At 35.1% G+C, this 23615-nt stretch overlaps 1 protein-coding gene across 1 annotated transcript; it reads left to right on the top strand.

Annotated features, from left to right (window-relative positions):
* The first annotated feature begins 445 nt into the window (after nucleotides 1–445).
* LOC137254291 (putative nuclease HARBI1) lies at nucleotides 446–8546 on the top strand. The gene is made up of 3 exons (XM_067791963.1): nucleotides 446–499; nucleotides 7328–7550; nucleotides 7618–8546. Exons 1-3 carry the CDS (start codon nucleotides 446–448, stop codon nucleotides 8544–8546), a joined length of 1206 nt encoding a protein of 401 aa, XP_067648064.1.
* The last annotated feature ends 15069 nt before the right edge of the window (nucleotides 8547–23615 follow it).

Genomic DNA, 23615 nt, shown 5'->3' with positions numbered 1-23615 from the left:
TTGATGGTAAGACGATAGGTGTTCCCTCCTCTTATAAGTTTAGACAAGTACTTGATCTTTATTTTAAAGCATTTTAGGTATTTAATATACAATTTGATGATAATTTGGCGAACTTTTTGGCATTTGTTGCAATATTTATTTACAAAATAGACGACAAAAAAAAAGTCAAGTTCTAGGTTACTAGAAGTACAATCAAAGTTCGAGAATAACTTTAAGGAATTATTTAATTAAGTTTTGCATTAAATAGCAATGGCAAAGTTTTGCTTTTCATGTAACAAAGAATTTGAAACTGATGCAAATGTTGTATTTCATTTAAAAAATTAACATTTCTTATCGGAGTCTCATGGATTAAAGTTGAGATGCGCTTCCCCTAAAACATGTAAAAAGAGTAGTTAATACATTTAGCTCGTTAAGTAGACATTCCAAGCTTTGCATTCCTATAAATATGAACAGCGAAATTCCAGCGAAGAAAATTGAACCAATGTCAAAAACAGAGAGGGTAAATACTCAATGGGGGGATAATTACAAATTATCTCACTACATAATTTTTGAAAGCCTTAATGTTGGTGTAATGCACGATATTTTGGAAGGCGCTCTACCTTTCATTTTAAAACTCTTTTTTCAGAAGCTTGCGGAAAGCAAATAACTTTCAATAACAAATATTAACGATAAAATTAAAAGTCTCAATTTCGGATATTTACAAAGTACATGCCTCCCAACAAAAATCACTCTAGATAAAAAATACCCAACATCCATTGGATTGTCAGCCTCTCAAAACTGATGTCTTATTTTGCACATGCCTTCCATCTTTTTTAACTTTTATGATATTATGCCACATTTCTGGAATGGGGTTACTTCGCTTATTCGAATAATAAAACTTACATCGTCTCCCGTCTTAAAACAACACCATACCCAATATCTTAGAGAAGATATAGAGTTACATTTGAAATGTATAGTAGAAGTTTATGAAGAACCCCTGCTCCCAAAACATCACTTTTTGACCCACTATCCTTCAGTTTTAGAAAAAATGGGTGCTCTGATTCATACGTGGGCAATGAATACGAGGCTAAGCATCGCGAATTTATCAGGGATTTTTTAGTTATCAATAATTACAAAAATATATGTAAATCCCTTGCTAATAGATAACAAACAAATATGAGTATTAAATGGAAAGTATGACATTTGAGAATGAAATTATTTGTCATCCACTATGTAATTTAAGTTTTGAAGATTTAGATTTAAGTGCACAGAAGTTTTTATCTAAGACATTTGATAAAAATAAAATGCCTCAGGTATTAATAATAAAAAAGATTAAATGTAAATATGGATATTTTTATAGGCCAGAATTTATGTTAAATTTAAAACAAGAAAACGGAATTCTTACATTAGGACAAATAAAAAAAATATATCTTATCGACAATGAAATTTTTTTAAGTTTAGAAATTTTTGTCAGTAAGAAATTTAATTCCATCTTAGACTGCTATGAAATTTCTTCAACAGAATATTTAGAAGTAGTTGGTTTATATAGCTTAAAAAATGTAAGACCATTTGAAGTCCTTAATATACATTCGAAAATGTTTTTGTTAATGCCCTGTGAAATAATAGAATAAAATTTAGTTATACTTATATATAAATTTAGACGGTTAAGCGCCAATTAAGTAAGTAAGTAAGTAATTACTTATATAATTTATATGAATAAAATATACATTTCCATTTAAATAATTAAATTGGGTTTTTATTTTCAGCCCTCTTCAAAATAATACTCATTTTAATAAATACCAAATTTCAAAGATTTCGGTAGAATTTCTTCTAAATTTTACTTGAAGAGGACTATGTATGGGCTTATAATTTCGTTGACCACTGTACGTTTAAAAAACTCCCGGTTGGTTTTAATACCAAAAATTTACTAAATTCAATTACATTTTTGGTTTGGATTCAATGCCTTTTTAGCATTAAAATAACATTTATGGGCTTATTTATATACCAAAAAAGTCTTAAATCCAGTACAATTTTGCCTTGGATTCAATGCCTCTCAGGCATTAAAATATCAGTTATGGGTTTATTTTAATACCAATAATGTACTACATCCAATTCTATTTTGGCTTAACTTTAATTCTAGTTATTATTAAATCTATTTCGGTACACGGATAGATCCAAAACCATTTTAGTTTTATTTTAAAACCATGAAATGTATAGATATTAGTCCCATGGTTTGTTTTTCAGAGAGAATCTTTGAATAAATTTCCCTCTCTTTGATAAAACCAGCACGGTTTTAATATTATACTTTCTGGCATTGTTATATATAAATGCCAAATTGGTATTAAAAGTAAACTAAATTTTTTACAGTGATGTCAACCCGAGAAAGCAAAGAAGCACGGTACATCGACTTAACGGAAGATGCAGTAAAAGGGCTTAGCCAAATTTTTAACAAAACTCCAAACGAGGACGCTTTGTTACCACGGCACATATTTATATAATATAACAAGTAAGGAAGGTTAAGTTCGGGTGTAACCGAACAATTGAGAGCTATGGTGACAACATAAGGGAAAATAACCATGTAGGAAAATGAACCGAGGGTAACCCTGGAATGTGTTTGTATGACATGTGTATCAAATGAAAGGCATTAAAGAGTATTTTATGAGGGAGTGGGCCATAGTTCTATAGGTGGACGCCATTTAGGGATATCGCCATAAAGGTGGATCAGGGTTGACTCTAGAATTTATTTGTACGATATGGGTATCAAATGAAAGGGGTTAATGAGTATTTTAAAAGGGAGTGGGCCTTAGTTCTATAGGTGGACGCCTTTTCGAAATATCGCCATAAAGGTGGACCAAGGGTGACTCTAGAATGTGTTTGTACGATATGGGTATTATGAATATCAAATTAAAGGTATTAATGGGGGTTTTAAAAGGGAGGGGTGTTAATTGTATAGGTGGTTACCTTTTCGAGATATCGCCATAAAGGTGAACCAGGGGTGACTCTAGAATGCGTTTGTGCAATATGGGTATCAAATGAAAGGTGTTAATGAGTATTTTAAAAGGGAGTGGGCCTTAGTTATATAGGTGGAAGCCTTTTCGCGATATCGCCATAAAGGTGGACCAGGGGTGACTCTAGACTTTGTTTGTAAGATATGGGTATCAAATGAAAGGTGCTAATGAGTCTCTTTAAAAGGGAGTGGGCCTTCGTTCTATAGGTGGTCGCCTTTTGGAGATATCGTCATAAAGGTGGAACAGGGGTGACTCTAGAATATGTTTGTATGATATGGGTATCAGATGAAAGGTGTTAATGAGTATTTTAAAAGGGCGTGAGCTTAGTTCTATAGGTGGACCAGGGTGACTCTAAAATGTGTTTGTACGATATGGGTATTAAATTAAAGGTAGTAATGAGGGTTTTAAAAGGGAGTGGTGGTAGTTGTATATGTGAAGGCGTTTTCCAGATATCGACCAAAATGTGGACCAGGGTGACCCAGAACATCATTTGTTGGGTACCGCTAATTTATTTATATATGTAATACCCCGAACAGTATTCCTGCCAAGATTTCAAGGGTTTTTATTTCGCCCTGCAGAAATTTTTCATTTTCTTCTACTTAATATGGTAGGTGTCACACCCATTTTACAAAGGTTTTTTCTAAAGTTATATTTTGCGTCAATAAACCAATCCAATTACTATGTTTCATCCCTTTTTTCGTATTTGGTATAGAATTATGGCATTTTTTTCATTTTTCGTAATTTTCGATATCGAAAAAGTATGCGTGGTCATAGTCGGATTTCGCCCATTTTTTATACCAATTCAAAGTGAGTTCGGATAAGTACGTGAACTGAGTTTAGTAAAGATATATCGATTTTTGCTCAAGTTATCGTGTTAACGGCCGAGCGGAAGGACAGACGGTCGACTGTGTATAAAAACTGGGCGTGGGCTCAACCGATTTCGCCCTTTTCCACAAAAATAAGTTACCGTCCTAGAATCTAAGCCCCTACCAAATTTCACAAGGATTGATAAATTTTTGTTAGACTTATGGCATTAAAAGTATCCTAGACAAATTAAATGAAAAAGGGCGCAACATTTTTGAAATTTTCTTTTATTTTTGTATTTTGTTGCACCATATCATTACTGGACTTGAATGTTGACATAATTTACTTATATACTGTAAAGATATTAAATTTTTTGTTAAAATTTTACTCTCCGATTTTGCTAATTTTTATTAAGCATACATATATTATTAGGAGTAACGTTCCTGCCAAATTTCATCATGATATCTTAAACAACTTCCTAGTTACAGCTCGCAAAACTTTTAAATTACCTTCTTTTAAAAGTGGTGGTGCCACGCCCATTGTGCAAAATTTAACTAATTTTCTATTGTGCGTCGTAAGTTCAACTCACCTACTAAGTTTCATCGCTTTATCGGTCTTTGGTAATGAATTATCGCACTTTTTCGGTTTTTCGAAATTTTCGGTATCGAAAAAGTGGGCGTGGTTATACTCCGATATCGTTCATTTTAAAAAGAAATCTGAGATGAGTGCTCAGGAACCTACATACCAAATTTCATGAAGATATCTCAAAATTTACTCAAGTTATCGTGTTCAAGGACCATTACTTACTTACACGGAGTATCACTTATATAATTTATATAAATAAAACATACATTTCTATTTAAATAATTAAATTTCTTAAAAAATTAAATTTCTATTTAAAAATTAAATATCAAGTTTCAAAGATTTCGGTAGAATTTTTTCTATATTTTACTTGAAGAGGACTATGTATTGGCTTATAATTTTGTTGACCACTGTACGGTTAAAAAACTCCCGGTTGGTTTTAATACCAAAAATTTACTAAATTCAGTTATATTTTTGGTTTGGATTCAATGCCTTTTTAGCATTAAAATAACATTTATGTGCTTATTTATATACCAAAAAAGTCTTAAATCCAGTACAATTTTGCCTTGGATTCAATGCCTCTCAGGCATTAAAATATCAGTTATGGGTTTATTTTAATACCAATAATGTACTACATCCAATTCTATTTTGGCTTAACTTTAATTCTAGTTATTATTAAATCTATTTCGGTACACGGATAGATCCAAAACCATTTTAGTTTTATTTTAAAACCATGAAATGTATAGATATTAGTCCCATGGTTTGTTTTTCAGAGAGAATCTTTGAATAAATTTCCCTCTCTTTGATAAAAGCAGCACGGTTTTAATATTATACTTTCTGGCATTGTTATATATAAATGCCAAATTGGTATTAAAAGTAAACTAAATTTTTTACAGTGATGTCAACCCGAGAAAGCAAAGAAGCACGGTACATCGACTTAACGGAAGATGCAGTAAAAGGGCTTAGCCAAATTTTTAACAAAACTACAAACGAGGACGTTTTGTTAACACGGCACATATTTATATAATATAACAAGTAAGGAAGGTTAAGTTCGGGTGTAACCGAACAGTTGAGAGCTATGGTGACAACATAAGGGAAAATAACCATGTAGGAAAATGAACCGAGGGTAACCCTGGAATGTGCTTGTATGACATGTGTATCAAATGAAAGGCATTAAAGAGTATTTTATGAGGGAGTGGGCCATAGTTCTATAGGTGGACGCCATTTAGGGATATCGCCATAAAGGTGGATCAGGGTTGACTCTAGAATTTATTTGTGCGATATGGGTATCAAATGAAAGGTGTTAATGAGTATTTTAAAAGGGAGTGATCCTTAGTTCCATAGGTGGACGCCGTTTCGAGATATCGCCATAAAGGTGGACCAGGGGTGACCCTATAATATGTTTGTACGATATGGGTATCAAATGAAAGGGGTTAATGAGTATTTTAAAAGGGAGTGGGCCTTAGTTCTATAGGTGGACGCCTTTTCAAGGGTGACTCTAGAATGTATTTGTACGATATGGGTATCAAATTAAAGGTATTAATGGGTGTTTTAAAAGGAAGGGGTGTTAGTTGTATAGGTGGTTGCCTTTTCGAGATATCGCCATCGTGAACCATGGGTGACTCTAGAATGCGTTTGTACAATATGGGTATCAAATGAAAGGTGTTAATGAGTATTTTAAAAGGGAGTGGGCCTTAGTTATATAGGTGGAAGCCTTTTCGAGATATCGCCATAAAGGTGGACCAGGGGTGACTCTAGACTTTGTTTGTACGATATGGGTATCAAATGAAATGTGTTAATGAGTCTTTTTAAAAGGGAGTGGGCCTTCGTTCTATAGGTGGTCGCCTTTTGGAGATATCGCCATAAAGGTGGAACAGGGGTGACTCTAGAATATGTTTGTACGATATGGGTATGAGATGAAAGGTGTTAATGAGTATTTTAAAAGGGCTTGAGCTTAGTTCTATAGGTGGACGCCTTTTCGAGATATCGCCATAAAGGTCGACAAGGGGTGACTCTAGAATGTGTTTGTACGATATGGCTATTAAATTAAAGGTACTAATGAGGGTTTTAAAAGGGAGTGGTGGTAGTTGTATATGTGAAGGCGTTTTCCAGATATCGACCAAAATTTGGACCAGGGTGGTCCAGAACTTCATTTGTTGGGTACCGCTATTTTATTTATATATGTAATACCACGAACAGTATTCCTGCCAAGATTTCAAGGGTTTTTATTCCGCCCTGCAGAACTTTTTCATTTTCTTCTACTTAATATGGTAGGTGTCACACCCATTTTACAAAGTTTTTTCCTAAAGTTATATTTTGCGTCAATAAACCAATCCAATTACTATGTTTCATTCCTTTTTTCGTATTTGGTATAGAATTATGGCATTTTTTTCATTTTTCGTAATTTTCGATATCGAAAAAGTGGACGTGGTCATAGGCGGATTTCGGTAAATTTTTTATACCAATTCAAAGCGAGTTCAGATAAGTACGTGAACTGAGTTTAGTAAAGATATATCGATTTTTGCTAAAGTTATCGTGTTAACGGCCGAGCGGAAGGACAGACGGTCGACTGTGTATAAAAACTGGGCGTGGGTTCAACCGATTTCGCCCTTTTTCACAGAAATAAGTTATCGTCCTAGAATCTAAGCCCCTACCAAATTTCACAAGGATTGATACATTTTTGTTAGACTATCATTACTGAATACTTGAATGTTGACATAACTTACTTATATACTAGGGGTTTTTTTTTTACGCGAGCTCTAAAAAAATGCTCCATCTAGCTAAACAATTTTATTATGTTGCTTCACAGCACTGGTGTAAGGTGTCAAAATAAATGTTGTGTTTGTGAAAATTTTAAAAGAAAAACGAAAAAAATGAGTAATCCTGTCGATTCATTGGTAAATATTTGTATTTAATTGTAAATATTAAATAAAGAGTGTTTATTTATTGTCTAGTTTTTTTCCCTGCCCATTGGCCAGCAAAATGATGTATGCGAAGTGGTGAACGAAATATTGGAGGCCGTATATGCTAGCTCCAGTTCATCCTCCGAAGATTCGGAAAGCGAAAATGAACAGCATGAGAGGTGTAACAACTTCGAAGGCACGCTTGATGCGATGAGCGGGATGGATTTCAAAGCGCACATGAGACTCAAGCGTAAAACAGTGGTGTATCTTACCAGTAATAACAAACGCTTTTTTAACTAGTAAATACATTTATAAACTAAACAAATATTTGATTTCTCTAGCGAGGTATTCCACATATTCTTTTGTTGCTGACCAGTCTGGTGTTGGAAGATCACGTATCACACCCAAGAAATCCATTTACATGTATATATGGTATATTAGCAACAGCGTGACATTTCGCCAACTAGGCAATTTGTTTGGTGTAGCCACATCAAGCGCATGGTCCGTTGTCCAACGCGTTTCTCGCTATTTGGTATCTATTAGTGATGAATATATCAAGTGGCCAGAAGGCATTGAGCTACAAAAAACGACTGAAAAGTTTTACCAAAAACAACGTATCCCTGGTGTTATTGGAGATATAGACTGTACGCACATTGGTATTAAAGGCCCGAAGGATCAAAAAGAAATGTACTTCAATCGTAAAAAAACCTATAGTATAGTGCTGCAAGCTGTAGTGGATGCCGATAAAAAGTTTATTGATGTAACCTATGGCGAGCCTGGGTCACTTCATGACTACAGAGTTTTGAGAAGATCCAAACTCTTTAACGATGCCGACAGACTACACGAACAAATGTTTGCAGGTTCATATTTTATAATTGGGGACTCGGCTTATCCGACGAAGAATTGGTTGGTGTCTGCATATAAAGACTACGGAAATTTGACTCAAAGTCAACGAAAATTTAACGAAATCCATTCTTCAACGAGAATGGTTGTTGAAAATACATTTGGACTTTTTAAAGGACGTTTCCGAAGACTTATGAAGTTTACGGAACAAACAGATTTGCAGACGATTACCAACATCGTTGTCAGTGCGTGTGTTTTGCATAATATTTGCATCACCCATGACGATTTGTGTGGAGCTGAAGAAAATGAAATGGACGATGCAGTTTCCTTTGAGATTGAAGAGGAAATAGAGGAGTTGAATTCCAATTCCAACTTAGATAGAAGGGAAAATCTTTTTAATTATTTAAGGCAACACAATTTAATTTAAAATAACCTTTTGACTTTGAAGAATAAATTATTATAAAAATCCGAAGATAAAACGTTCATTTTCCTTCGACCAATGCTTGTAAGTATAATGGGATGCCAGAAAATTTCCCTCATTACCAAGGTGCTTATGCGATTCGATGAGGGACTCGTAAACCTAACGGCAAACGCAGATGGCGTTGGAATTGTCATAAGTGAAAGTGTCTTCCAACGATTAGCTCTTTGATTGATCGGGCGCTTCGGGATATTCATACCTGGACATCAAATGTCGGGTTGAAAGTCAACGCGGATAAGACGGATATGGTCTTGTTTACAAAGAGGTACAAAGTCCCAAATTGGACCAGGGCTAAGTTAGGAGGGGTGACCCTACAATAGAAACCTTGCACAAAATATCTAGGAATCATCCTAGACAGTAAGCTGTCATGGAAGCTCAACGTGGAGGAGAGTGTGAGAAGGCCTCAACGGCTTTTTATGCATGTAAAAGAATGCTGGGGTGTACGTGGGGCATATCGCCCTCTCTTTGTCATAGCATTTACATTCCAACCAGGCTCGGTGCCTCGGGGCAGCTTGAGCGCCGACCATACGGCCATAGTAGTATAGCGTCATCAATCACAAGACGAACAGACTACCTGATTCCCTATCTGCGCTTCAAGGGAGATCTTAAGGCCACAATAGAGGTGGACGGTTGGCGCAAGGGTGCTCAAATGGCGGTTCCAAAGTAGTGGAAGAAGAAGGGTCTGTGGCACACTGTGCTGAGATGCGCGGGGCTGTAAAGTGTCGAAGATTATGTGTAGGTCTTACAACCTTAGACTAACTGAGTTGAAATCTTCAATCACTCGATTTTTAGTATATATCGCACCCTAAATTAAAAAGAGTCAGAACTCTAAAACATTTTATATAGATTTATTAAAGTTAATCCATTCAAGTTAATATTCCTTAACTAATAATTAGTCCCATCTGACCTATTGAAAATCGATTTTTCAGTAAAGTTCAAAGTTAATAAATAATGTTTGATTTGAAAATTGTTTGCCGATATGAGAAAAATCGAATACAGGTCAAAATTGCAAAACCAAGCATTGAAAAACGTTTTCAAAAAATTGCAAAATTTAAAGTTAAGATTTTTTTTTTAAACGGATGAATTTTGCGGTTTTCACCTAAATTGACTTTTTTATAAAAACATGTACAAACACATACGTCATAAAATGGATATAAACGAAAGCTCATGCATCTTACTCAAAATTCGAATTCTAAACACGAATCCTCAGTTAAATTTAAAATTTGTTACTAAGATTTTTTATAATTCTTCTGAGTTTGCAGTTTTGTATTTATTTATTGAATTTAAGTATGACAAATTTTTAGTCCTAATACAAAAAAAGTCTACTGTTTTTTGACAGCTTTTTTGTCCACTCAGCTGGAGCAGTTTCTTCCCTATAAAGAGAATAAGTTCAAAAGAATATACTCAACTCAGCTGAAAAAACTGTATACTCAGAAATAATCTAAAAATTCTTAGTGACTCATTTTTAAATTTTACTGAAGATGCGTATTTCGAATACAAATTCTGCGTAAGATCGTGAGCTTAACTTTATATCGACTTTGTTACGTGTTTGTACATGTTATTACGATATCCGATTTTGATTCGGAACAAAGTCGTGTCAAACCTATTACACAAATTTATTTATAAATTCGAATATAAATCGAAAGAAATGAAATAAACGAAATTAGAAATAATGGTAAAAATTTAAAAAGCGGGTGGATTGCAGAAAATGACCTAGAAGGTTCAATGTAGACATATCATATCGTTTTCGAGATAGTCTCACTTATTCACCCATTTTTCCATTAATTCCAATTTCCTCTGCTCCATCTGCGCATCCTTTTCAAATTTTTCCCTCACCAATTCTTTGAAATACTGCAGGGATTCGTCTCGCGATTTCACTTTTTCTTCTGCCATTTTTTTCTTCAGCTCAAATTTTTTTTCATAGTGCAGCGCCCGTGCGGAACGCTTTTTGCGTGATGATGTATTAGCTGACGCAGATGGCACTGGCGATGGCGATGCAATTGGTGGAGGTGTTTGCGTTGATGATGGCATGATCGGTGAAGGTGTTTGCGTTGGTGATGGCATTATTGGTGAAGCTGTTTGTGTTGGTGATAGTATTGGTGATGGAGAAGGTGATGGCGATGGCACCAACACTGTCAGTACTGCTGGCGTTGATGAGGGAGGCGATGGTGAAACTACCGACGACTGACACGTTGATGATAGTGGTAGTTGCAGTTTTTCAACCGGCCTGCAGCCAACGTGGACGGTGTGGGTATTAGAAATTATTGGGCTTTTCCCAAATATCTCGTCCATAATTTCCATATATGGAGTAAAGCATGGAGTAGCGCCAGTTCTGCGGTTGTTGTCTTTTGCTGCTTTGTATGCGTTAAGCAACGTACGCATTTTCTCTTCCAAATATAATGGTGTCATATCTGCATCCTAAAACGAATGTTTATTAATTTGATATGCCATGTAATTTATATGATGGTTAAATATGTTTTCTAACATACCCCAATACCAATGGACACCATACCTTCCAATACATTTGAGAAGGCAGACCTCTTTTTTTTTGGATGCAGGAACTCTTCCTTTCGTGCAAGGTAACATCTCAAGAATCCTGCGGTTTGTTCCCGGCTCCACTTTCTCCGTTTTTTTTTCCTGAAATCTATAAAACAATTGCTAATTTAAAATTTTTTTTTATAAAAAACTCTAGCGCATATTACTTACGTTTGCTCCATTTTGTTTCACTTTATTTTGTTATTGACGTTTATCTGCACATTCGTATCTTCATTTCATTCGCTCGTTCACAATAGTGCCCTATTTTTCAATATGCAACACTATACAACACTATCAATCAGGTCGACAATTACCTAAGCGGTTTCAACTGAAAGCGCTTAGCCAACTCAACTCGAAAACTTTTTATTGTTGCTTTCCATGCAATTCGGTAAGCTAGCTAGTGTTTTAATTGTACTCGTTAGCAACGACATACAGCTACTGTAAAGATGTAAAATTTTTTGTTAAAATTTTACTTTAAACAAATTTTTTTTTTAAAGTGGGCGTGGTCGTTCTCCGATTTTGCTAATTTGTATTAAGCATACATATATTAATAGGAGTAACGTTCCTGCCAAATTTCATCATGATACCTTCAACGAGTGACAAATTACAGCTTTCAAAAGTTTTAAATTACCTTCTTTTAAAAGTGGGTGTTGCCACGCCCATTGTCCAAAATTTAACTAATTTTTTATTGTGCGTCATAACTTCAACTCACCTACTAAGTTTCATCGCTTTATCCGTCTTTGGTAATGAATTATCGCACTTTTTCGGTTTTTCGAAATTTTCGATATCGAAAAAGTGGGCGTGGTTATACTCCGATATCGTTCATTTTAAAAAGAAATGAGTGCTCAGGAACCTACATACCAAATTTCATGAAGATATCTCAAAATTTACTGAAGTTATCGTGTTCACGGCGGACGGACGGACATGGCTCAATCAAATTTTTTTTCGATCCTGATGATTTTGATATATGGAAGCCTATATCTATCTCGGTTCCTTTATACTTGTACAACCAACCGTTATCCATTCAAAGTTAATATACTCTGTGAGCTCTGCTCAACTGAGTATAAAAAACAAATATTCAGACACATAATACTCCAGACATAGCAAACTGACAAAATTGCTGAAGCCGCAACACGTGCAAAGCAAACCGTGTGAACAGTAAGCGGTAAATGGAAACCAAATTAAAATAAACAAACTCACCTGTGTAAGGCAAACGTAGGTTAGATTGTAGGCATTATTATTGTGTAAAGAGCAGATTTAAGTTTGCATTCAATAAAGGAGCACGTCTCCCGTGTAAAATATATATTTTTTTAGAGTTTCGAATTTTTAAAAGTTTAACTTATATAGGCACTCCTAATTAAGATTTTGGGAAATATTTGAATATAGGTGTCACACAATATTATTGTTGTTGTAGCGATAAAGACACTCACCGAAGGTTTTGGGGAGTGTTATCGATGTTGAATGCCTTTTGCCGTTCCGTTAACAAGTGCCATAAAGGTACAAGCCCAACCTTCTCGGAAACGATTTGATATGACCACATTGAACCTTCTATGCCATTTCGCCCCCCCCCCCCCCTAGTTTCTTGGAGCTTGGATCGCCGTTTCATAGCGGTAGAGTACGTTGTCAAAAACGTTACAATGTAAAAGTAATGATGTGGAAACTAAAAAAACGGTGAAGTTCCTCCTAACGTAATATAGCGACAATAGAATAAATAGTACGGTCGTCATGACGGTGTAAACTCTTTCATTAACGCTTTTTCTCATCGTCATATTTGTAAGTCTCTGAAAGATAAACAAAAATTCAGACTTCAACAGAAAAATTCAGACAAAACAGAAAAATTTATTTTTCATCCTTTTTTTTTAGAAATTTTTTTATGATAGATTAAAGTAATCTCTCTTTCTATACATCTTAGGACATTAAGATTGTAAATATATGTGACCCGGTCTATGAAAAGGTGGCTTATGACTCAAAAAAGAAATTGCGAGAAACAGCTGTTAAAGATAAACAATGCATTTCTTCAGTTTCTTCGTAGTAGTAATTTTTTTTTAGTCATAAGCTACCTTTTCATAGACCGGGTCACATACCCTAAAAAATGCTCCTCTTTTTCACCCGTTATAAGTAAAAGGGCTGAAACGCAATTTTGAAGTCCAAATTCAATTTATCCGTTGTTTTGCAAAATTGACGTTCAAATATGAAAATAATGATTTTTTTGGATGGATCTGGATGCACTGAGCTCAGGGCTAAGAAATCTCAAGTTTGCCACATCATTTAGGTATTTTTGCAATTTTTCGATAGATGGTTTTGCATCGACTTAAACAAAAAGTGCTATTGCACAAACACCGGAAATTAGCTATTAGCGCGACTGCTAACATATGAGCCATAATTTTTGGAGATGTACAAAAAGCCGCGTTTTGACCTTAGTATCAATAATACGAAAGCTGAAAGTAAAAATCTTTTTCTGCCAACATATGTACGTCTTACGTCTACAAAAAATACTGGAAACATGCCCGGCGATCTGCAATATTTCTGCGAAAGACACCTTTCTGCCTAAATGTGTCTATGTGTCGAATAAAATCATCAAAATAGTAGTTCAATATGTTTCAATAATTTCCAAAAAAAAATTTAACTAAGCATATAGCGGTAAAAAGAAATTTTATTATGGTAACTTTATCGCTAAAACATGCTTTGCTCGATACCGATTGTTATAAATATATTATTACACTCTTATCCTTAGCTGATAACAGCATTATTCTATCCGGTTACGAAAATGGCAAAAACATGTTGTATGTGTGGTAACGTCTTGTTGCCATGCAAAATTGCACGTGTTTGATAAATATTTTTGGGACAAAAAAAAAAAAAAACAAGGTGTAGATATCCTTATTAGTTAACAAGAATTCCAAAACTATATTAATAATTTTTAACACAAATTTAGTTCAAGTTCTCATTTTATTCTGGAAACGATTTTCGGTTACATAATATTCCGGGGACAAATTTACCGATAATGTCAGGAATAAGGCCGTCAAGGCTTGGTTTACTGGAAAGCGATGGCGCTGCATAGTGGTTGTTACATAGCGGTAGAGTACGTTGTCAAAAATGTTGCAGCGTAAAAGTAAATATGTTGAAACTAAGAAGACGGTGAAGTTCACCATAACGCAATATAGCGGCAGGGCATTAAATATTACGGCCGTCATAACGATAGAAACTTGTTCATCAAAGCCCACCACTATATTTAAAGCGGTGGACATTTTGTCAAAACTTTCAAATTATTTCAAAACAAAAAATTAATTTTGGCTTTTAATTTTCTTTAAAATGCTAACAAAAATTATAATAGCAGCAAAAAAATATGAAAAACTATGAGAAATGTGCCAAATTAGCAGAAAGAGCTCGGCATAAATCCTTCATAACGGCAGGGCAAGCTTAAAGCGGTGCCGCAGATAAGGGTGAATACATAGGCCGCTGTTTAAGGCTTGGTTTCTTCCAAAAGCGGTGCCGCTATGTTACGACCGCTAAAGAGCGTTTTTCGAAGTTAGCCTCCAAAAAATAGATACATATCTGCTTGCGAAGTTTGAAATTCCACATTAAGAAATTTGATTTTTTTGTTAACGCGTTCAGTAAACTAAACAAGTAAGGAAGGTTAAGTTCGGGTGTAACCGAACATTACATACTCAGTTGAGAGCTATGGTGACAACAAACGGGAAAATAACCATGTGGGAAAATGAACCGAGGGAAACCCTGGAATGTGTTTGTATGACATGTGTATCAAATGAAAGGCATTAAAGAGTATTTTATGAGGGAGTGGGTCATAGTTCTATAGGTGGACGCCATTTAGGAATATAGCCATAAAGGTGGATCAGGGTTGACTCTAGAATGCGTTTGTACGATATGGGTATCAAATGAAAAAATGAAAGGTGTTAATGAGTATTTTAAAAGGGAGTAATCCTTAGTTCCATAGGTGGACGCCGTTTCGAAATATAGCCATAAAGGTGGACCAGGGGTGACCCTAGAATTTGTTTGTACAATATGGGTATCAAAAGAAAGGTGTTAATGAGTATTTTAAAAGGGAGTGATGATTAGTCCCACAGGTGGACGCCGTTTCGAGATATCGCCATAAAGGTGGACCAGGTGTGACCCTAGAATTTGTTTGTACGATATGGGTATCAAATTAAAGGTATTAATGAGGGTTTTAAAAGGGAGTGGTGGTAGTTGTATAGGTGGTCGCCTTTTTGAGATATCGCCATAAAGGTGGACCACGGGTGACTCTAGAATGCGTTTGTACGATATGAGTATCAAATGAAAGGTGTTAATGAGTATTTTAAAAGGGAGTAATTCTTAGTTCCATAGGTGGACGCCGTTTCGAGATATCGCCATAAAGGTGGACCAGGGGTGACCCTAGAATTTGTTTGTACAATATGGGTATCAAAAGAAAGGTGTTAATGAGTATTTTAAAAGGAAGTAATCCTTAGTTCCATAGGTGGACGCCGTTTCGAGATATCGCCACAAAGGTGGACCAGGGGTGACCCTAGAATTTGCTGTGCAATATGGGCATCAAACGAATGGTGTTAATGAGTATTTTAAAAGGGAGTGGGCCTTAGTTCTATAGGTGGATGCCGTTTCGAAATATCGCCATAAAGGTGGAACAGGGTTGACTCTAGAATGTGTTTGTACGATATGGGTATCAAATTAAAGGCATTAATGAGGGTTTTAAAAGGGAGTGGTGGTTGTTGTATAGGTGGTCGCCTTTTCGAGATATCGCCATAAAGGTGGACCAGGGGTGACTCTAGAATGCGTTTGTAGGATATGGGTATCAAATGAAAGGTGTTAATGAGTATTTTAAAAGCGAGTAATCCTTAGTTCCATAGGTGGACGCCGTTTCGAGATATCGCCGTAAAGGTGGACCAGGGGTGACCCTAGAATTTGTTTGCACAATATGGGTATCAAAAGAAAGGTGTGAATGAGTATTTTGAAAGTTCCATAGGTGAACGCCGTTTCGAGATATCGCCGTAAAGGTGGACCAGGGGTGACCCTAGAATTTGTTTGTACAATATGGGTATCAAAAGAAACGTGTTAATGAGTACTTTAAAAGGGAGTAATCCTTAGTTCCATAGGTGGACGCCGTTTCGAGATACCGCCATAAAGGTGGACCAGGGGTGACTCTACAATTCGTTTGTGCAATATGGGTATCAAAAGAAAGGTGTTAATGAGTATTTTAAAGGGGAGGGGGCCTTAGTTCTATAGGTGAACGCCTTTTCGAGGTATCGCAATAAAGGTGGACCAGGGGTGACTCTAGAATGTGTTTGTACGATATGGGTATCAAATTAAAGGTATTAATGAGAGTTTTAAAAGGGAGTGGTGTGAAGGCGTTTTCCAGATATCGACCAAAATGTGGGCCAGGTTGACCCAGAACATCATCTGTTGGATACCGCAAATTTATTTATATATGTAATACCTGCCAAGATTTTAAGGGTTTTTTATTTGGCCTGCAGAACTTTTTCATTTTCTTCTACTTAATATGGTAGGTGTCACAACCATTTTATAAAGTTTTTTCTAAAGTTATATTTCGCGTCAATAAAACAATCCTTACCATGTTTCATCCTTTTTTTCGTATTTGGTATAGAATTATGGCATTTTTTCATTTTTCGTAATTTTCGATATCGAAAAAGTGGGCGTGGTCATAGTCGGATTTCCTTCATTTTTCATACCAAGATAAAGTGAGTTCAAGTAAGCACGTGGACTAAGTTCAGTAAAAATATGTCGATTTTTTCTCAAGTTATCGTATTAAAGGCCATGCGGAAGGACAGACGGACGACTGTGTATAAAAACTGGGCGTGGCATTAACCGATTTCGCCCATTTTCACAGAAAACAGTTAACGTCATAAAATCTATGCCCCTACCAAATTACAAAAGGATTGGTTAATTTTTGTTCGACTTGTGGCGTTAAAAGTATCCTAGACAAATTAAATGAAAAAGGGCGGAGCCACGCCCATTTTGAAATTTTCTGTTATTTTTGTATTTTGTTGCACCATATCATTACTGGAGTTGAATGTTGACATAATTTACTTATATACTGTAAAGATATTAAATTTTTTGTTAAAATTTTACTTTAAAAAAAATTTTTTTTTAAAGTGGGCGTGATCCTTCTCCGATTTTGCTAATTTTTATTAAGCGTACATATAGTAATAGGAGTAACGTTTCTGCCAAATTTCATCATGATATCTTCAACGATTGCCAAATTACAGCTTGCAAAATTTTAAATCACCTTCTTTTAAAAGTGGGCGGTGCCACGCCCATTGTCCAAAATTTTACTAATTTTCTATTCTGCGTCATAAGTTCAACTCACCTACCAAGTTTCGTCGCTTTAGCTGTCTTTTGTAATGAATTTTCACACTTTTTCGGTTTTTCGAAATTTTCGATATCGAAAAAGTGGGCGTGGTTATAGTCCGATATCGTTCATTTTAAATAGCGATCTGAGATGAGTGCTCAGGAACCTACATACCAAATTTCATCAAGATACCTCAAAATTTACTCAAGTTATCGTGTTAACGGACGGACGGACGGACGGACGGACATGGCTCAATCAAATTTTTTTTCGATCCTGATTATTTTGATATATGGAAGTCTATATCTATCTCGATTCCTGTATATATGTACAACCAACCGTTATCCAATCAAACTTAATATACTCTGTGAGCTCTGCTCAACTGAGTATAAAAAGTAAAAATGTGGTCGTGGTCCGCTCTTTTCCCTTATTTGAAGGGTTGAATTATTTTTTTTTTATCTTTTGCACAGTGGAAACTACGGACAGTTACGGCAGACGATTAGCAAAACTTAATTTTCTATTTTTAAGTGTTTTTTTAGTTATATATATATATTTTTTTTAAACCTCTGCAATTGACGTCGTAGTCTGATAGACACCGCAAATCGAAACTCAGAGCATATCTTGGTAAAAATTTAACCTATGCTCTCTATACTCTATTTACCTTTCGTATTCATATTTTACTTCGTTCAGTACGAAAAGAGCTAACGAGGACAATACACGTGTGTAGCTACGCGAAAAAGTGTATGTGATACCTCCACGTCAGTATTTGTTTTAGGATTTGACAGACCACCAGGTCAGTATAATTGTGATATTTCATAGTGTCCAACAGACCTCATATCAGCTACATCGTAAAATTATCTAGTGGCTCTCAGACCTCTCGACAGTAAAATTGTAAATAATGCGGCTATATCATCATTTTAAAATGTTTAGTCAATAAGCTCAGACGCAAGAATTCCTTCAAAAGAACTTCAGCCGGAACGTTTGAAAGCAGCGAGGAGCAAATAACTGGCCTGGCTCGGACAGATAGATGAAGAAGAGGACTTTAGCGAGGACGATGATATACAAGATCCAAATTTCGAATCAGAACAAGTAACATTTGATGACGACGAAATTTCTTTGGAAGCAGAAACTCAAGAATCTGATGAATTTACAGAAGAATCGATAGGTGATCATTGTATATATATTTTTTATTACAGTATATTCGTGCAGCCGCAAAACGTGACGTTGGCCGATGGAAATTTCCAATAGAATGCTTGATATAATAGGGATTAACTGTTTTGTTGCATACCAAGCTTGTGAAAACATGGATCCCAAAATGAGAAGGAGTGAATTTTTATTAAATATGGCTCAAGAAATGGTGCCAGATCATTTAAAATCACGCGCATATAACGGCAGACTACCAAAGGAATTGCTCGTGACTATAAGTCTATAAGTCGAGTCTTGGGAAGAGATTTGCCCCCATCCACCGCCAAAAATTGCGCTGGGCGCCATCAGTGGTAGGAAACTATGCGATATAAGTATTTTTAAATATAAAAGGAATAGTATATCAATTTTTTGAGAACTCGGGTTTTTTAAGCTTTTGCATAGATTTTATCGCGGGCTTGGCGACTAAATCAAAAAAAAAAAAAACTGTAACGTATATTTGTCAAAAAGTTTCGAAAAGGTTAGGTGTTAGCAACAGGCCAAATACATAAAATTGGATCTCTATCATAAAGCTAAAGTTAAAGTTAAAGTTGAAGTTAAAGTTAAAGTTAAATTTAAACTTAAACTTAAAGTTAAAGTTAAAGCTAAAGTTAAAGTTAAAGGTAAAGTTAAAGTTAAAGTTAAAGTTAAATTTAAAGTTAAAGTTAAAGTTAAGGTTAAAGTTAAAGTTAAAGTTAAAGTTAAAGTTTAAGTTAAAGTTAAAGTTAAATTTAAAGTTGAAGTTAAAGTTAAAGTTAAAGGTAAAGTTAAAGTTAAAGTTAAAGTTAAAGTTAAAGTTAAGGTTAAAATTAAAGTTAAAGTTAAAGTTAAGTTTAAAGTTAAAGTTAAAGTTTTTTATCGGTCACCACGCTTAAAAAGTGTAACTTGAACTAATATCAAAGACAAAACTTGAATTAATATTAAAGAAAACAAAATGTTGCATAAATATTATAATTGCATAAGTTGATAATATGCAATAGCTTTACCGCGGCAGTCCCCGAGTGCCACACGTCCTTTTTTTTATTTATGTTGAGTGCATTGTATTGTTTTGCTGTTTTTATGAAACTGAATGAATATCGTATTTGTTAAAATAATTATTGTCTTTAAAAATGTAATATTAGGTTGGATTAACAAATATTTTTTGAACTTCACCGTCTTCTTAGTTTCCACATAATTACTTTCACATTCCAACATTTTTGACAACGTACTCTACCACTATGTAGTAGTCGCTATATAGCGACACCACTTTCGAGGAATCCAACCCTTAAGAGGTCGTAATATAACGGTGACCAAAACGCTTTCTTGAACATTAGGGAATAGTTCAATCTATATGCGCAGATGTATAAAACCGTAAATACTCAATAACAGGAACGACTAAGCGGATTTTTTGCGGGGTTGTGAATGCCATGAGTATTGTAAATGAAAAAGTGCCTTTATCAATAAACCTCCCACTATTTGCTTTCGTAAGAGCTGTATTTGTAGTGGTTTGTCAATTCCTTTGGGTGGAAACTATATATTTATGTATGTGGGTATGTACACTATTAGAGAGACTGATATGACCATTGGCATGTCGTAATGAAGATAAAAATGTTTACATACATAGCTACATACATATGTACATGATACATACCACAACTTGCTTGATGGGGAATTAGGGGTCAAAACTCACATGTTGCAAATTGATTGTGGGCTAGTGTCATTGATAAAATCCAATAACAACAAGTTAACCAAAGTTGAAATATTTATTTGCTGATAACTGCAAGCTGTTAAGTGCAAGTTGTCACACACCAATGAGACAGTAAGTCGTAAGTATATTACATGTAAAAAGCTGTTAAACTGCTCAACTACAAACAATGGGGGCGTTAATGTAATTCGGAGCAGATCGTAATGATTGATGCAGGTGTTTGTGAATTAGGGGCGCCGTAAGTAGCTTAGTCTATGCAATGTGAAATCTTTTTAAGTTACATCAGATTGCGGTTTAGGATAGAATTTGAATTATTTTACTCTTAAAAGGACTTTACGTTGGGGTATTTTAATGATTTTGCTGCTGTAAATGGTTTTTGCAGTTTATTTCGCCGGAGCAGAAATATTTTCATAGATTACATATAGGGTGACTCAGTAAAAAAAAAAATGCGGCTTTTCTATACGAATTATTTTTCTATAAAACTTAGGTATGGTCTAAAATCCCTGTGAAAACATTATAAAAAAATACTAGGCGCGATTTACCTCCGAGCATATTTAGACCGAAATTCCCTTCAAATTTGCGTCGTGCTCCTTTCTAATTTTTCTTATAAACATATTTTATGCCGACTCCGAACGGTATATCCAAGGCAAATGAGTTTTTGAGGTTTTTCGTGGCAGAAATATACTCGGATTGTTTGCCAAACCACTGCGGAACGGCGACTCTGCTTAGAATTATTTTTTGCTTTTATTATTTATTGCTTTGCCCGTGGCTTGAAAATCCAGGACCTTCGGTGTCGTAGGCTCGGCACGCTTCCACCACACCACGGCGGCAAAACATTACAGAGAATATTTTAGCTAAACTGGACCTATATTTTAGATTACACCAAAAACGCTTTGGTCGCGTTACTTCGCTTCGATCATTTGCCAACGCCATAAGATAACCATGAAATACCTTGTTGCTTTTTTCGCTTTGTAGTGACCGGGTCATACCTGGACGCCTTGAATGTGTTCTTAGGCGGCGAACGAGTTTCATTCCTCATCCGTCAGCCTATTTACAGTCATCCCATCATGAATTTTTGGAATAACTTGCATTTAAGTCAAGGCATACTACTTCCTCTGACCACGGCCTATTTCCCTCCTAAAAAGGGCGTAATCGAATTTGTAGACATCACATAAAACATATGGAAAATTTCATCACATTGTTGAATTTAACTTGTCGATGGTGAGATCGGCTAGCAGTACTTCCAAAGTCCCGACAATATGTTTGAGAGCTTTAGGAGGTCGGCGGGCTTTCGGTGACCAAGAACTGTGGCTATTGGATGATTTGTAGCCAGAGGGTAAATCGGGCTCTATTTCAATGCAAAATTCTGGATATCTTGTGTTGAATATAGCGGGAGAAGTGAAAAGCGCCACAAGCCATGCGTCGGACTCGGAGAGCAAAATTACCGGAAATTCTTCATAATGGAAGGGTCCAATCAGAGAAAAGGATTGGCAAATAATACGAATCAGAGAGAGTCCTCCCGTAGTAACGCGTAGCATTAAAAATAGTTTAAGGTATCGATGCTTTTTATTAATTAAACGGTTTTATTTAGCTTGACTTGAGCGGGCGAACAGAATTTTATAATTAAATTTTAAGTAACTTCCCGATAAACTACAAGCTTGAAACTTGGAATAGAGTTCAAAACCCCATGACAATGCAATAATAAGAAAAAAAGCTCCGATAGGTGGCGCGTGGATCGGAATAATTAAAAAATCGTATTTGTGGTCCGATTTGGCTCATATTTGGAACAAATATTATATACAGTCCCGTAGATGTGACATCAAAATACTTCGGAGTTCGAGGAGGGACAAGCATACGTGGCGCTGAGTTGAGCAAACTCTTTGAAAGGATTATGTATTGAGGACTTAGATAGTAACAAATTGTCAGGAAAGAGTCTTTGTAATAATGAGTTACTAAATGAACTAAATAGAATGAGAAATAATAGGCAATTAAATAAAGAATAAAAACTTGAAAATAAAATAATTTAAAAAAAATGTTTAAGTTAAACGGTTTTACTGAAAACAATATTAATTATGTAATAATAATACTAAAAGCTAGAAAATGATTAGGTAGGTCCTAGGTACTAGCCATCACACTCCTCATCAATCTACGCCGTTGATCAGACAAATAAATTAAAGCGTGGGTCGCGTGAAATTCAAACAGTATAAAATCGATAACATACATACTTATAATCTGTCAATAGCAAGCTGATAACAAGTAGATAGCAAACTGATAATAAATCGAAATCTCTAAGATAATAATTCGCTATCACAAATAAACCGATGATAAAACAATAGCTTGTCGGTACCGTTTGTTCCTGATTAGAAACCGACGAAGGTTTTACCAAAAAGGTCCTATTTGTTTCTGGTAAAGTTAGCTCTGTTATGCATAGAACCTCACGAGTAGTTTGTACTCATGGCTTCCTTTTCTCTTTTCCTGCATCGGTCGAGACACCATTTTAAAGTTTAGACATTAAATGTAAGCCGTACATACTCCCAAAAATCTTGAAATTTGTTTGGAAATAAGGAAAAAGTATGTTAAAGTCATCGCAGCTCTATTTGATGTTTGTAAAACCGGCCACTTCGCAACTACAATTATTTTAATGATTTTTTAAATTATTATGTTATCACTTTTGAAATGAATTTATGACTTCACAATATCCAGATTCAAAAAATTATAATGGAGTAGCCATACGTGAACGTTTGCTAACGTGTTGGGATAGTGAAGGACGTACACTCAGAGAAAAAATCGTTCTAAAACGAACGAAACAAGTTCAAAATTAAGAACATTCGTTGACAAAAGTCTGTTAAGTACGTTTTTTCTTAACTCGTGACCGATGGGCTTGTTTTAAGAACAGTTTTTCCAAGCACACCGTTCGTATTTTATGACCAGTTTGGTATCGATGTGTGAATCTTCTGTGCTCATTTCAAGCACTACTTGGGCTTGATTTAAGATTTTTCGTTCTCACGCTTCGAGAACGTTTTGTGGTCGTTTTAATAGTTTTCAGTCTCAATTCAAGAACGGTTTGTGCTTGATCATTGGTGGGAGGAAGGTAATTTTTTATATGTTACCCCATTATTTATTTATTTTTTATTAATAAATAATTTTTTTGTTACTAATAAAAAAATATTAATAACAAAAAAACTATTATTAAAAGCCAAAAGGTTCGAAAAATCGCATAATATGCATTTTTTCATATATTTCTCTTATCGAGAAATTCTTATTATTTGATGATGCAATCTGAATATATATTTGAAACATT

Source organism: Eurosta solidaginis, chromosome 5 (assembly GCF_040869045.1).
Source record: "Eurosta solidaginis isolate ZX-2024a chromosome 5, ASM4086904v1, whole genome shotgun sequence".
Taxonomy (NCBI): Eukaryota; Metazoa; Arthropoda; class Insecta; order Diptera; family Tephritidae; genus Eurosta; species Eurosta solidaginis.
The sequence above is the reverse complement of the archived record's forward strand: the minus strand, read 5'-3'. Positions and strand labels throughout refer to the sequence as shown.

Coding starts and splice junctions, on each gene's coding strand:
- LOC137254291 (XM_067791963.1), top strand. CDS start 446: ATGAACAGCGAAATTCCAGCGAAGAAAATTGAACCAATGTCAAAAACA. Junction 500..7,327: donor CAATGTCAAAAACAGAGAGG/GTAAATACTCAA, acceptor TTTATTGTCTAG/TTTTTTTCCCTGCCCATTGG. Junction 7,551..7,617: donor AACAGTGGTGTATCTTACCA/GTAATAACAAAC, acceptor TGATTTCTCTAG/CGAGGTATTCCACATATTCT.